General features: G+C 42.5%; 3 protein-coding genes and 1 pseudogene across 3 annotated transcripts in view; 2 read left to right on the plus strand and 2 right to left on the minus strand.

Moving 5' to 3' along the window:
• Positions 1 to 650: 650 nt before the first annotated feature.
• LOC121566203 (hemoglobin subunit beta-1-like) lies at positions 651 to 1,592 on the minus strand. Its single transcript, XM_045210790.1, has 3 exons — positions 1,442 to 1,592; positions 1,002 to 1,224; positions 651 to 848 (listed from the first exon to the last, which is right to left on the minus strand). Exons 1-3 carry the CDS (start codon positions 1,531 to 1,533, stop codon positions 720 to 722), a joined length of 444 nt encoding a protein of 147 aa, XP_045066725.1. The 5' UTR covers positions 1,534 to 1,592; the 3' UTR covers positions 651 to 719.
• A 1,422-nt stretch (positions 1,593 to 3,014) lies between these two features.
• Positions 3,015 to 3,872, plus strand: LOC123482591 (annotated as a pseudogene).
• A 1,294-nt stretch (positions 3,873 to 5,166) lies between these two features.
• LOC121550482 (hemoglobin subunit beta-like) overlaps positions 5,167 to 15,677 on the minus strand; it is a 47,272-nt gene continuing 36,761 nt past the window's right edge. The window contains exon 3 of the mRNA XM_045210789.1: positions 5,167 to 5,309. Within this exon, the coding sequence (XP_045066724.1) occupies positions 5,178 to 5,309 (132 nt within the window). The 3' untranslated portion in view covers positions 5,167 to 5,177. The remainder of the gene's footprint in view (positions 5,310 to 15,677) is intronic.
• Positions 12,726 to 13,769, plus strand: LOC121550831 (hemoglobin subunit alpha-4). The gene is made up of 3 exons (XM_041863199.2): positions 12,726 to 12,852; positions 13,182 to 13,389; positions 13,480 to 13,769. Exons 1-3 carry the CDS (start codon positions 12,758 to 12,760, stop codon positions 13,606 to 13,608), a joined length of 432 nt encoding a protein of 143 aa, XP_041719133.2. The 5' UTR covers positions 12,726 to 12,757; the 3' UTR covers positions 13,609 to 13,769.

Below are 15,677 nucleotides of genomic sequence, written 5' to 3' on the forward strand. Positions count from 1 at the left end.
TTTTTAAGAGTGTTTTTAAGAGCCACGTTACTTACGAAGGCTCTGGGAAACGACTCGGCTACTAAAGACAAGAAGGTTCTACACTGTAAGACTTTTCTGTAATTTTCAACAGTAAAACACTGTAGCATGCACAGTAAAATACCTTAAATGTGTTTTACAAAATTAATGCTGTAGATTGCACTGGATTATGGGTAAAATGCTGAAAAATACTGTTATTATCTGTAATTGTAAGCCCCCTGTAAAAATTACTCTAACTTACTGTATTTCTTTACAGTAGTACCCGAACGCTGCTGTAGTTGGCGGCGCCAAACGGTATGCGGTGTGTGTGTGAGAGAAAGAGACCTGTATCGCATGGCAATGATCTTAAGGCTACGAAGGCTCTGGGAAACGAGGCCCTGCGACTTATATGTATGCTTTGTAAATGTTACCTGTAAATAGTTTACTAAAGTGTTCTGCATCGTACTGGCCGCCCACTTGTTTTTCTTTCTTCGATTACATGCCATATAGGGGCCTAGCTCCACTTCCCTCATCTAAATAGGGTATAGCCTAAGTATTGATCTTAAGGATTTTGATGTGGAACTGTCCCCAAAATTGCTAAACACCCCCCACCCCCTTCTAAAAAAACACTTTGTATAAATACAAATACAATATTTTGTTTCGATGTCTTTATTTTCACTCAGGCAGGGATGTCAGAACATAATCACTTGTCTGGGATGCATTTAGAAATACCGACTGCCCATGCCTGCCACAACCACTTTCATGAACTTCTGCCAGGTTGCCTGGATTTCAGGAGTGAAAGCTGCTCCGAACTTGGCGGCAATGACAATTGTGAGGACGTCAGCCAACACCTGTGGACAAAAAACAAAGAAGGAAGACGTTAAATAAGACTGCCGTTTTTGTTTTACCTTTGGAATTAGACGTATTGTTCTGAATGTTATACGTGCAGGCCTAACTCAGTATAGCCTAAAATATAAACCTATTTCTCAAGACAGAAGGCATACCCTGAAATTGTCAGGGTCGACGAAGAGTTTGTTGGCATGGGTCTCGCTCAGTGACTTGTATGTGGCCAAGATGTTGCCCATGTTCTTCACAGCTTTATCCAGAGCTCCACACACGACCTTGCCGTGAGCAGCAACTTTGGGGTTGCCCATGATTGCTGCAGGAGTGGACAGATCTCCGAAAGAGCCGAAATAACGCTGAGTCCAGGGGTAGACGATCAGAACTCTGTCATTGCAAGAACACAGACATATGTGGATTATTTTCAAATGTATTTCAATTATATGCCTAATTAATACTCTAACATGCTCCATTCAAGCTTAACAATATCAACTCAATATTAGTAGTAATGATAAGATAACATGACAAGTATAATAGTGTTATAATTACTCATGATAAGCTACATTAAATTATATACTTGAATCAGGCTGAAGCCGTGCCCCACCTTCCCAGAGCCAGTGGTCCGACCTCATTGATATCTACTTTGCCCCACACAGCACTGATGGTGCTCTTCTCTGCATCTGTCCAGTCAACCATGTTGTCAGTGTTTGATCTCCGGTTTTGCAACAAGATAAAATTAATTAATGTCTTGTGTAGGGAGACACTTTGCCTGCAACTTATATTTATGAGCGCTCTCCGCCCACTGGAGGCGGCGCATGTGATTGGCTCTGGCAAAGATAAGTATTGGCCAAGTGAGCGCTTCAGCTCTCGAATTTGATGACCTAAATTCCAATCATTTATCTGTTAAAAAACACAATAAAGGTTAATTTATTAGTTGTTACATTATCAAGTCTGTAGGTTAGATCCTACAATCTGAAATCATATGTAAATAGGCATATACAGTTTTATCTAGATTACCAACGTTTCAAAATTCGCACGATCACAGCTAAACAGTTTTAGTTGATCCAACTGATGCAAGAATAAAAGCAAGGTTATGGCAAAACTCTTCCGAAGATTACATTTCCTTCATTGCTGTGTATAAGGCTATTCAAAGGGAAAAAAATAGAAAGAGATGCAATTTGATAATTCCAGCCAATTCCGGCCTACAATTTGGCACAGTTTCTTATCTATGACAAAATTATGCCTTCCTTTTTTAAATCGAGGTATTCAGACCGGTCCCACCCATTCTAAGTTATTAATTTCAAGACATTAAATGTGATAAGCAGGAAAGTCCAGTATTATTTGCGGATAGGTGTGTACCCATGTCCTCGCATGACCTCTCTGACTTTTCTTTCGATCGTCATTCGAAGTCCAATCAACCTTTTAATTGGGAATCATATCCAACTTCAATTGAACACCAGAATAGGCATATCATTGATACATACAAATGTGAAATACGTCACCTTGAATAAATATTTTCCAATTGAATGCAGGTCTTTGAAGGTGGATTTGATTTCTACAATTGAATTTACCAATGTAATATGTATTATAGAACTCTACATTCAAATATATAGCCTACCTTAATTATTTAACATTGCGTAGGATAGAACGAAATTTGCATCATACTCTAGGCCTATGCCATTTCAAATAGCCAATTAACTATCAATAAATATTTGGCTATTTTGGCAAAAGCAGCTGCATCTTTTGAATTTACTTATTGGAAATATATGCTCGATTAGGATACTCTGAAACAATTATTTTTATGCAACGTAAAAAAATTAATAATGATAATATTATTGTTATTATCTTTATCAATCAAACAAATTGTAAAATTGTTGCATCTGGTAGGCCTACAATTCATGTATATGCATTGTGTTACAGTACAGCCAGAAGATGAAAACGTAGGCCACAAAAAGGAACAAAATTAATGATGGATATGATTAGAAGCATAGCCCTCTGACATCTTATTGAATTACCTGATATAAAAACGCTAATGTAATATTTCATGAAAGCCAAGATAACAGTTCTTACTATTGGATTTTGACCAAGATGGTTACAGTGGAGGGGGAGTGTACCATAGTAGCTGGGCGTGTCTGCTGCTCTACGATAATATAAAGGGACCTAGTTGTATAGGCAGTCATCTTGTTAGGTTCATTTATTGTACATTTAATACAGGGAAATCAAAAAGGAGCTAAATGAGTCTGACAGCAAAGGACAAATCTTTGGTCAAGGCCTTCTGGGGCAAGATTAGTGGAGAGGCAGATGTCGTCGGCGCTGAGGCTTTGGGAAGGTAAGCCTTCTTCAAAAAAATAATTATGAGAATGGTTGTGTTTAACCTGTTGACAGCGGCCTATGTGCCTACCCGGACGAAACATTTTAACATACAATAAGTCAACTACTTTGATTACATTGTAGACACAGACGATGGATGAAATATGATACGCGTAATGCTTAGAAGTTGAAAATCGAATAAAAACGCCTATGGTACAAACTATTCTGTACCTTCCTTTGCAGGATGCTGACTGCTTACCCCCAGACTAAGACCTACTTCTCCCACTGGGCTGACCTGAGCCCCGGCTCTGCCCCAGTCAAGAAGCATGGAAGTACCATCATGGGTGCAATTGGTAATGCTGTCGGAAAGATGGACAACCTCGTCGGAGGACTGAGTGCTCTCAGCGATTTGCACGCTTTCAAGCTGCGCGTTGACCCTGGAAACTTCAAGGTTCGCTCCCAGATAACCTATTGTCTGTATATTGATCACTTTCGACATCAACTCTAAGTCTGTTGCTATGGCTTAATCCTTCAATATTAACTTTAAATATATACTTTTCAGATTCTGTCCCACAACATCCTGCGGATTTCACTCCCGAAGTGCACATTGCTGTGGATAAATTCCTTGCAGCCTTGTCCGCTGCCCTGGCTGACAAATACAGATAAATTGGAGTTCAGTTCCTGCTCTGTTGTTATCACAATAAAAGAAACAGGCAATTCATTAAGTTATGTCCTCTGTTTGTGTCCTTATTCCACCGCAGTTCACCATCACAAAGTCATATTTGAATTTGATCACTACCACATCTAGATTTAATACATTAAATGAAGAAAAGAAGGAGTAAGTATTAAATAGTGCTTTAGGCCCACCATGCACTAGCTCAGTATGTTGTTCTCCATAACTTTGGATAGCCTATCTAATGCGTGGAACATGAATTTAGCTGACCTCATTTAATATTTGATTAATGTGGAGTTGTTCCCGACAGGGGTTGGTAAACTGAATGGGCTATATGAATAGACAGCATAGGCACAATGAAAACCTATTCAAAGATGAACAAATATTTATTTTAGGCCTACATGAATTTTAAATATTTTAATAACTTTTGAGTATTTTGTAATTTGTATTGTGGTAAAAATGACCATGTAATTTGCAACAAGACTCTGTTGCAAATGGTAGGGTATATTGTATTTTCAATGCAGTGAATTTGGTCCAAAGGGGGACGTTAACTCGACTTTGAAAGCGAACACGTTGTGTTATAATGTATATAACACACTCACTCTCATTCTGAAAGTTCCGTGACTCGACTTTCTTTCAAACCCCTTTCGGCACCGCTGCATTTTGTAGTTTATTTTTGATAAAATTGTATTTTATTTTATTTTGTAGTAATAAAGTATCTTTGCGCATCTCTTAACCTAAATGTCTGTAAATTAAAAGGTTTTACTATTTCGTACAAAGGTGTATTGTTTTTAAAATGTGTTGAAATGTAGCCTAGTAGGCATACTAGTGGGATAGTCTCTCGGGCTCTTGGGTATGACATTTAAAAATGTGCTTAAAAGATTGACTTAGGCTACATGGGGTTTTAGTACAAAAACGGCAAAAGCATTTCTTGACAGCGGATTGCAGTAATTCTTTTGTAAGGAAACCAATACCTAAATATCTAAAAACAAAGAATATCAATATCTAAATATGTAAATAGTTAGGCCTATTTCACTTTGTAAATGAGGCAACATTAGGCCTATGTGATCATTTGTCCACGCTTTAGGAAATAATTTCGATTTCAAACTTAAAGATATGTAGCCCTAGGCCTATATATCACTCATTTGAACCCTCTGAAGGCCTAACTAGAAACCATGTGCCATTAGTAAAATTGCAGGAGAGCATTTTCCATCGAAAAACAACACTTCAAAAACATAAATGCTTTTAAATTGATTTTTATTATTTTCAATATGTGTAGCTATGGCACAGCTTCCAGCCTAACAGACTGGAGTTGGAGTGTAATCTCTCTTCCATATTGATACTGACGAGTGACGCTCTAGTGGTACTGTCTGCCGAGAGCGGACACAACGACAGCCAGGAACTTCTGGAAGGCTTCCTGAGTATCAGCACTGAAACCGGCGGGACCGAGCTTGGCGGCCACGCACACGGTGATGCAGTCGGCGAGGAGCTGTGGAGAGGGGACCGTAAAATAACCACATGGAAAATGAAATATTGGCATAAGCTTTACATTGGCTCATAACGCTATTTAATGCATTTTTTGTTGCTAAAGTTTAATACTCACCCTGAAGTTATCGGGATCCACGTGCAGTTTCTCCGAGTGCATCACACTCAGTGCAGTATAGGTGTTTTTGATGTCATCCAGGTTCTTCACAGCTCTGTCCAGTCCGTGCATCACGGTCTTTCCGTGCTTGGCCACGGCGGGGTTACCCATGATGGCAGCGGGTGTGGACAGGTTGTCGAAGGTGCTGAAGTGCCTCTGAGTCCATGGAGATACGATCAGAAGTCTAAAAAGAAATAAAACAGGCTGCAATTACAATTATACTTCACAATCAATAAGGTCTGTATCGCACCAAAAGTGAACACCGCGATATCCTATTGCGCAAATAGTGCTATATAGCCTAGGTAGCCTATTATCGTGTTTTTTATTTAATTTATTTTTTTCACCTTTATTTAACCAGGTAAGCCAGTTGAGAACAAGTTCTCATTTACAACTGCGACCTGGCCAAGATAAAGCATAGCAGTGCGATAAAAACAACAACACCGAGTTACATATGGGGTAAAAAAAACATAAAGTCAAAAAATACAACAGAAAATATATATACAGTGTGTGCAAATGTAGCAAGTTATGGAGGTAAGGCAATAAATAGGCTATAGTACAAAATAATTACAATTAGTATTAACACTGGAATGCTAGATGTGCAAGAGATTATGTGCAAATACAGATACTGGTGAGCAAAAGAGCAAAATAAATAACAATATAGGGATGAGGTAGTTGGGTGGGCTAATTTCAGATGGGCTGTGTACAGGTGCAGTGATCGGTAAGGTGCTCTGACAACTGATGCTTAAAGTTAGTGAGGGAGATAAGAGTCTCCAGCTTCAGAGATTTTTGCAATTCGTTCCAGTCATTGGCAGCAGAGAACTGGAAGGAATGGCGGCCAAAGGAGGTGTTGTGTCACGAGTTACAAAGCCAGAACCCAGAAGCAGACCAGGACAAGGTAAGTTGAAACGAAGGTGAGTGTTTATTTACAAATTCAAGAGTGATGCTGAATAATCCAGGGAACAGAGCGGGCGGCGTTGATTAGTTGTTGGGGGTGCAGTGGTTGTTCCAATCATGGCTCGGCAGCCGCCGACCACCAGGCAGAGGTAGGATGAAGGTTCCGGACGAGTGATGTTCATGGCTAACGATCCGGCAGGGAATGGATGTTAGGCCAGAGCCTAAGAAGGGTGATGATCAGGACCAGGTGTGCAGATTGCTGATGGGATGCAGGTGCGGAAATCAAGAGAGCTCCCCGGAGCGTTCCAGAACCCTCGGGAAACTGGAGATCACGAGCAGAAAAACTAGTCCACAGACAGGACCCGACTCAGACTGCCGGGATCGTTACATGTTGGCTTTGGGAATGACCAGTGAGATATACCTGCTGGAGCGCAGACTACGGGTGGGTGCTGCTATGGTGACCAATGAGCTAAGATAAGGCGGGGATTTGCCTAGCAGTGATTTATAGATGGCCTGGAGCCAGTGGGTTTGACGACGAACATGTAGTGAGGACCAGCCAACAAGAGCGTACAGGTCACAGTGGTGGGTAGTGTATGGGGCTTTGGAGACAAAACGGATGGCACTGTGATAGACTACATCCAATTTGCTGAGTAGAGTGTTGGAGGCTATTTTGTAAATGACATCGCCGAAGTCAAGGATCGGTAGGATAGTCAGTTTTACGAGGGCATGTTTGGCAGCATGAGTGAAGGAGGCTTTGTTGCGAAATAGGAAGCCGATTCTAGATTTAACTTTGGATTGGAGATTCTTAATGTGAGTCTGGAAGGAGAGTTTACAGTCTAACCAAACACCTAGGTATTTGTAGTTGTCCACATACTCTAGGTCAGACCCGTCGAGAGTGGTGATTCTAGTCGGGTGGGCGGGTGCCAGCAGCGTTCGATTGAAGAGCATGCATTTCGTTTTACTAGTGTTTAAGAGCAGTTGGAGGCTACTGAAGGAGTGTTGTATGGCATTGAAGCTCGTTTGGAGGTTTGTTAACACAGTGTCCAATGAAGGGCCAGATGTATACAAAATGGTGTCGTCTGCGTAGAGGTGGATCTGAGAGTCACCAGCAGCAAGAGCGACATCATTGATATACACGGAGAAAAGAGTCGGCCCAAGAATTGAACCCTGTGGCACCCCCATAGAGACTGCCATAGGTCCAGACAACAGGCCCTCCGATTTGACACACTGAACTCTATCTGAGAAGTAGTTGGTGAACCAGGCGAGGCAGTCATTTGAGAAACCAAGGCTATTTAGTCTGCCAATAAGAATGCGGTGGTTGACAGAGTCGAAAGCCTTGGCCAGGTCGATGAAGACGGCTGCACAGTACTGTCTATTATCGATCGTGGTTATAATATCGTTTAGGACCTTGAGCGTGGCTGAAGTGCACTCATGACCAGCTCGGAAACCGGATTGCATAGCGGAGAAGGTACGGTGGGATTCGAAATGGTCGGTGATCTGTTTGTTAACTTGGCTTTCAAATACTTTCGAAAGGCAGGGCAGGATGGATATAGGTCTGTAACAGTTTGGATCTAGAGTGTCACCCCCTTTGAAGAGGGGGATGACCGTGGCAGCTTTCCAATCTCTGGGGATCTCAGACGTTACGAAAGAGAGGTTGAACAGACTAGTAATAGTGGTTGCGACAATTTCGGCTGCTAGTTTTAGAAAGAAAGGGTCCAGATTGTCTAGCCCAGCTGATTTGTAGGGGTCCAGATTTTGCAGCTCTTTCAGAACACCAGCTGTCTGAATTTGTGTGAAGGAGAAGCGGGGGGGCATGGGCATGTTGCAGCGGAGGGTGCAGAGTTGGTGGCCGGGGTAGTGGTAGCCAGGTCGAAACCATGGCCAGCCGTAGCAAAATGCTTGTTGAAATTCTCGATTATTGTAGACTTATCGGTGGTGATAGTGTTTCCTAGCCTCAGTGCAGTGGGCAGCTGGGAGGAAGTGCTCTCATTCTCCATGGACTTTACAGTGTCCCAAAACTTTTTGGAGTTAGTGCTACAGGATGCAAATTTCTGTTTGAAAAAGTTAGCCTTTGCTTTCCTGACTGCTTGTGTATATTGGTTCCTAACTTCCCTGAAAAGTTGCATATCGCGGGGGCTATTTGATGCTAATGCAGTACGCCACAGGATGTTTTTGTGCTGGTCAAGGGCAGTCAAGTCTGAGGAGAACCAGGGGCTATATCTGTTCTTAGTTCTGTATTTTTTGAATGGGGCATGTTTATTTAAGATTGAGAGGAAATTACTTTTAAAGAACAACCAGGCATCCTCTACTGACGGAATGAGATCTATATCCATCCAGGATACCTGGGCCAGGTCAATTAGGAAGGCCTGCTCGCTAAAGTGTTTTAGGGAGCGTTTGACAGTGATGAGGGGTGGTCGTTTGACCGCGAACCCGTTACGGACGCAGGCAATAAGGCAGTGATCGCTGAGATCCTGGTTGAAGACAGCAGAGGTGTATTTAGAGGGTAAATTAGTCAGGATGATATCTATGAGGGTACCCATGTTTACGGATTTAGGGTTGTACCTGGTAGGTTCGTTGATAATTTGCGTGAGATTGAGGGCATCTAGTTTGGATTGTAGGATGGCCGGGTTATTAAGCATATCCCAATTTAGGTCACCAAGCAGTACGAACTCTGAGGATAAATGGGGGGCAATCAATTCACATATGGTGTCCAGGGCACAGCTGGGGGCTGAGGGGGGTCTGTAGCAAGCAGCTATTTCTGGAAAGGTGGATTTTTAGAAGTAGAAGCTCAAATTGTTTGGGCACAGACCTGGATAGTATGATAGAGCTCTGCAGGCTATCTCTACAGTAGATTGCAACTCCACCCCCTTTGGCAGTTCTATCTAGACGGAAAATGTTATAGTTGGGGATGGAAATTTCTGAATTTTTGGTGGCCTTCCTAAGCCAGGATTCAGACACTGCTAGAACATCAGGGTTGGCGGAGTGTGCTAACGCAGTGAATAATTCAAACTTAGGAAGTAGACTTCTGATATTTACATGCAGGAAACCAAGGCTTTTGCGATTACAGATGTCAGCAAATGATAGCGCCTGGGGAGAAGGAGTGATACTGAGGGCTGCAGGGCCTGGGTTAGCCTCTACATCACCGGAGGAACAGAGGAGGACTAGAATAAGGATACGGCTAAAGGCTTTAAGAACTGGTCTTCTAGTGCGTTGGGTACATAGAATAAAGGGGGCAGATTTCCGGGCGTTGTAGAAAAGATTCAAGGCATTATGTACAGACAACGATATGGAAGGATATGAGTAAAGTGGAGGTAAACCTAAGCGTTGGGTAACAATGAAAGAGATAGCATCACTGGAGGCACCAATTGAGTCGGTCTCCGCATGTATGGGGGGTGGGACAAAGGAGCTATCTAAGGCAGGTTTAGCTGGGCTGGGGGATCTACAGTGAAATAGTACAATTAGAAATAACCGAAACAACAATAAGCTAACCATATTGAGATGGGAGAGAGGCATAAAGCAATCACAGGTGTAATTTGAGAGAGCTAAGACAACAGCTGGTAATGACGACACAGTTTGGGCTGGGGCTAAACATAAACAGGATGCGGTACCGTAAAAAGGAACAGTCCAGCAGACATCAGCTGTATAGCTGAGTTATCATAAGGTCCGGTGAACAGCAGTAGGATAGTTCGGAGGTAGTTCGGGGGTTGCTAAAGCACTAGCGAGCAAGAGGCCACGGCGAGCGTGTGCTAGCGGGCCGGGGCTAGCAGATGGAATCTTCGTGGTCGACGTCGTAACGGGAAGCCTGTTGTAACCACATCAGACGATTTCGTCGGCAGACCAGTCGTGTAGGATCGGCGGGGCTCCGTGTCAACACTAGGTGGTCCCGTCCGGTTGACAGAGAGGTAGATAGCTGGGAGATGGGCCTAGCTCAGGATGATTAGCCAGACCACAACGTCCATTTTGTTGCAGCTAGCTGGTAGCGATGAATCCTGAGTTAAAGGTCCAGTGATTCAGTGATTCCGGCAGAAAAACTGATATGTTCTGGGTCGATAAGTGCTGACTGGCCGAATAATAGTCCAGACTAGAGCTGGCTGGTGGGTGGTGCAGGCCACGGACAATGGTGAAAAACCGCTAACGGTAGCTGATAGCAAGTAGCTAGTTAGCTGGCTACTCCCGTCCGGTAGACCTAGAGGTAGATATGAGCCTGGCTCTAGGCTAGCTCGAGGCTAACTGGTGCTTGCATCGGGGGCAGTGGTGATTAGCCAGACAGCAACATCCATTCGGTTGCGGCTAGCTAGTTGCGATCCGGTGATTAATGTCCAGTGATTCAATTATTCCCGCAGAAAAATCCAATGTTCTGGGTGAAATACCGCTAACTGTGGCTAATAGCAAGTAGCTAGTTAGCTGGCTAGCTAGTTTCAACTGGAGATTCTAGATAAAAGGTAAGTCAATAATAGAGGTTGCAGGAAAGTATATTTTGTAGAAGGATGAAAAGTCTGATAGGGAAATATGTACGAAAAAAACAAAACAAAAACAGGGTATTTACAGGCTATTTACAGACACACGACAAAAACAGGACTGCACTACTACACCATCTTGGATATTTAATGATATCTAAATCAATATTACAATACTGTACCTGGCCAGGGCCTGGGGTCCGATCTCATCCACGCTGATCTTTCCCCACAGGCCTACGATGGCACTGCGCTCAGCATTTAGGCGTTGCCAATTCAAATTATTACGGATCGAATAAACAGGTAATGATTAGCCTTCATAAACACATGCATACTTAATGATGCAATCGAACATAATTTCAAAAAGTAAAATGTATAGACCAATAAAGGATTTTGGTTCCTTTAGCCCTAAATTCTCTTTTAATTTATCGTTGTAATATTTACATTGAATTGTAATATTATCTTTGTAAAATGCTAATTATTAATGTAAGTGTTTATTTAGGGTCTTGTTTAAAAAATAAAAACCTAGATTGGGTGTAAACTATTGAAGAAAGAGCATGACTAAAAATGTGTGTTATCTTCATATTCAGAGGGCCCCACCCATTTGATAGTTCCATATTTCTGGTATTTTTTAATGATGAATCGAAATGTCAGTTGGGGAAAAGCCGTTGTTGTACAGGCTAGCCTTCATCAGGGGAATTGCATGATACGTTTTAACTGGACACTACTCAATTTGAATATTAGCCTATTTCATTCAATGAAACTTTAAAGCTTTTTGTTTAATTCCTCTGAAATAAAATGCATGTAGCCTACATATTGTTAAATGTTTTGTGATAGCATGAAAACGTGATTTTGTACATGGTGGCAAAACCCTTGTTGGCAATCACACAGGTCAGACGTTTCTTGTAGTTGGCCACCAGGTTTGCCCACATCTCAGGAGGGATTTTGTTCCACTCCTCTTTGCAGATATTCTCCAAGTCATTAAGGTTTCAAGGCTGACATTTGGCAACTCGAACCTTCAGCTCCCTCCACAGATTTTCTATGGGATTAACGTGTGGAGACTGGCTAGGCCACTCCAGGACCTTAATGTGCTTCTTCTTGAGCCACTCCTTTGTTGCCTTAGCCGTGTGTTTTGGGTCATTGTCATGCTGGAATACCCATCCACGACCCATTTTCAATGCCCTGGCTGAGGGAAGGAGGTTCTCACCCAAGATTTGACGGTACATGGCCCCGTCCATCGTCCCTTTGATGCGGTGAAATTGTCCTGTCCCCTTCTTGGTGACTATGGTCTCAGATGCCTTGAGATCATTGACAAGATCCTCCCGTGTAGTTCTGGGCTGATTCCTCACCGTTCTCATGATCATTGCAACTCCACGAGGTGAGATCTTGCATGGAGCCCCAGGCCGAGGGAGATTGACAGTTATTTTGTGTTTCTTCCATTTGCGAATAATCGCACCAACTGCTTGGCGATGGTCTTGTAGCCCATTCCAGCCTTGTGTAGGTCTACAATCTTGTTCCTGACATCCTTGGAGAGCTCTTTGGTCTTGGCCATGGTGGAGAGTTTGAAATCTGATTGATTGATTGCTTCTGTGGACAGGTGTCTTTTTTACAGGTAACAGGCTGAGATTAGGAGCACTCCCTTTAAGAGTGTGCTCCTAATCTCAGCTCGTTACCTGTATAAAAGACACCTGGGATCCAGAAATCTTTCTGATTGAGAGGGGGTCAAATACTTATTTCCCTCATTAAAATGCAAATCAATGTATAACATTTTTGACATGCGTTTTTCTGGAAATTTTTGTTGTTATTCTGTCTCTCACTGTTCAAATAAACCTACCATTAAAATTATAGACTGATCATTTCTTTGTCAGTGGTTAAACGTACAAAATCAGCAGGGGATCAAATACTTTTTTCCCTCACTGTAGGTGGATAAACGGACAAGACGCAGCTATGAGTCTCTCAGCCAATGACAAAGCCAACGTGAAGGCCATCTGGGGCAAGATCCTCCCTAAATCCGATGAGATTGGAGAACAGGCTCTTTCCAGGTAATTACATAACGATGTATGATACATTATAGACTAGGGACATGTAGGCTGTTCAAATTATTAACACAGAATTCCTCAGTCAATTTGAAAGCTATAAATGCTTAGCCTACTCTAGAACCTAAAAGGGTTGTTCAGCTGTCCCTATAGGATAACGCATTGAATAACCATTTTTGGTTCGAGGTAGAGAACCCTTTTGGTTCCAGGTAGAACCCTTTTGGAACCCTTTTTTCTAAGAGTGTATGCCGGCGAAGAAAGGGCGGGAGCCCCGACCGTGTGAATGATTATTGAAGATTCATTTTGGCTCACCTGATTTCTAATGTCCACGACAGGATGGTGGTTGTCTACCCCCAGACCAAGGCCTACTTCTCCCACTGGGCTTCCGTGGCCCCCTATTCCGCTCCAGTGAAGAAGCACGGCATCACCATCATGAATCAGATCGATGAATGTGTTGGCAACATGGACAATCTCGTTGATTTCTTGTCCAAGCTCAGTGAACTGCACGCCACCAAGCTGAGGGTGGACCCCACCAACTTCAAGGTAAGAGAATAAGACTGGAAAGAACACACACAAAATCGGAGATTTTACCTGTGTGAATGTGAAATAATCTATTTCCCTTTTCATTTGCAGATCCTGGCTCACAACCTGATTGTGGTCGTTGCCGCCTACTTCCCTGCGGAATTCACCCCCGAGATCCATCTGTCCGTGGACAAGTTCCTGCAGCAACTGGCTCTGGCCCTGGCGGAGAAGTACCGCTAAACGGGAGTTCAGCTGTCAAGCTGTCATCCGAGGCATAATGTCCATCCAATATTGACACACTGACAATGTCTTGTGATATATATTGTCGGCTACATTTGGATTCTCTTGTAGAATGGATTTGTCACGTCAAGTATAAAATAAAGTTAACAGCCTATTTCAAATTGTTTCAAGGGCATTTCATAAAATTATGCACTTCACAATGAATTATATTTTTACTCCACCTTAGCATACACCTTGACATTAAAAAGTCCCAAATGAATGTGCCTGAGACCAATATGTTGTGGCCAGACATTACTCTTCATTGTCATATAGCAGGATAGCATGATTGATTTCCCTGCTGTAACTGGCCAAATAACTACACAAGGCCATTTACGTAACTTTAACGGGATGCGTTCTAAATTAAATGGGGAAATCTTGGGAACTTTCCCTGAAGTTGACTGCAACATAACAACCTTATTTGATATCTTGCGTCAGTCTTAGATCATATAGTTTGGACACAGATATTTGTATAGGCTATTTTCCATATTTTCATAAAACATTTGAAACAATCAGGACTCAAACAACGTCTTTTTAGGATGTAAGATATCTTTAAGATGTAAGATGACAGCACTGTGACATTTTTAAAAACATTTCTTATTTGAAGAAGGCAATTCATTATCAGTGAGTGTTGTGTGAGAGATGGCTGAGATTTCAGTGTCTTAAAGATGACTTCCTACAGGCCGAGCCTACTGGCCAGGTAATAAGATACAGCTTTGGCCACACATCAGCCATCTTTCCAAGATGCATCCACTGCAGTGAAAAAAACCTAGTGGTCAAACAAGGAAATGGTTCCAATTTAAAATAAGGGCTGTGTTTCGCGTAAGCTTACTCTGGCGTGACGTTTTGATAACTGTGTAAATCTCTCTAGGACAAGGTGACTTTTATCAATATATTCACCTGTATTTATCCTCAACTATGACAGACAAAATGAGAAAAACAATTCCAGAAAATCACATTGTAGGATTTTTAATGAATTTATTTGCAAATTATGGTGGAAAATAAGTATTTGGTCACCTACAAACAAGCAAGATTTCTGGCTCTCACAGACCTGTAACTTCTTCTTTAAGAGGCTCCTCTGTCCTCCACTCGTTACCTGTATTAATGGCACCTGTTTGAACTTGTTATCAGTATAAAAGACACCTGTCCACAACCTCAAACAGTCACACTCCAAACTCCACTATGGCCAAGACCAAAGAGCTGTCAAAGGACACCAGAAACAAAATTGTAGACCTGCACCAGGCTGGGAAGACTGAATCTACAATAGGTAAGCAGCTTGGTTTGAAGAAATCAACTATGGGAGCAATTATTAGGAAATGGAAGACATACAAGACCACTGATAATGTCCCTCGATCTGGGGCTCCACGCAAGATCTCACCCCGTGGGGTCAAAATGATCACAAGAATGGTGAGCAAAAATCCCAAAACCACACGGGGGGACCTAGTGAATGACCTGCAGAGAGCTGGGACCAAAGTAACAAAGCCTACCATCAGTAACACACTACGCCGCCAGGGACTCAAATCCTGCAGTGCCAGACGTGTCCCCCTGCTTAAGCCAGTACATGTCCAGGCCCGTCTGAAGTTTGCTAGAGTGCATTTGGATGATCCAGAAGAGGATTGGGAGAATGTCATATGGTCAGATGAAACCAAAATATAACTTTTTGGTAAAAACTCAACTCGTCGTGTTTGGAGGACAAAGAATGCTGAGTTGCATCCAAAGAACACCATACCTACTGTGAAGCATGGGGGTGGAAACATCATGCTTTGGGGCTGTTTTTCTGCAAAGGGACCAGGACGACTGATCCGTGTAAAGGAAAGAATGAATGGGGCCATGTATCGTGAGATTTTTTAGTGAAAACCTCCTTCCATCAGCAAGGGCATTGAAGATGAAACGTGGCTGGGTCTTTCAGTATGACAATGATCCCAAACACACCGTCCGGGCATCGAAGGAGTGGCTTCGTAAGAAGCATTTCAAGGTCCTGGAGTGGCCTAGCCAGTCTCCAGATCTCAACTCCATAGAAAATATTTGGAGGG

Source organism: Coregonus clupeaformis, chromosome 35 (assembly GCF_020615455.1).
Source record: "Coregonus clupeaformis isolate EN_2021a chromosome 35, ASM2061545v1, whole genome shotgun sequence".
In the NCBI taxonomy this organism is placed as follows: domain Eukaryota; kingdom Metazoa; phylum Chordata; class Actinopteri; order Salmoniformes; family Salmonidae; genus Coregonus; species Coregonus clupeaformis.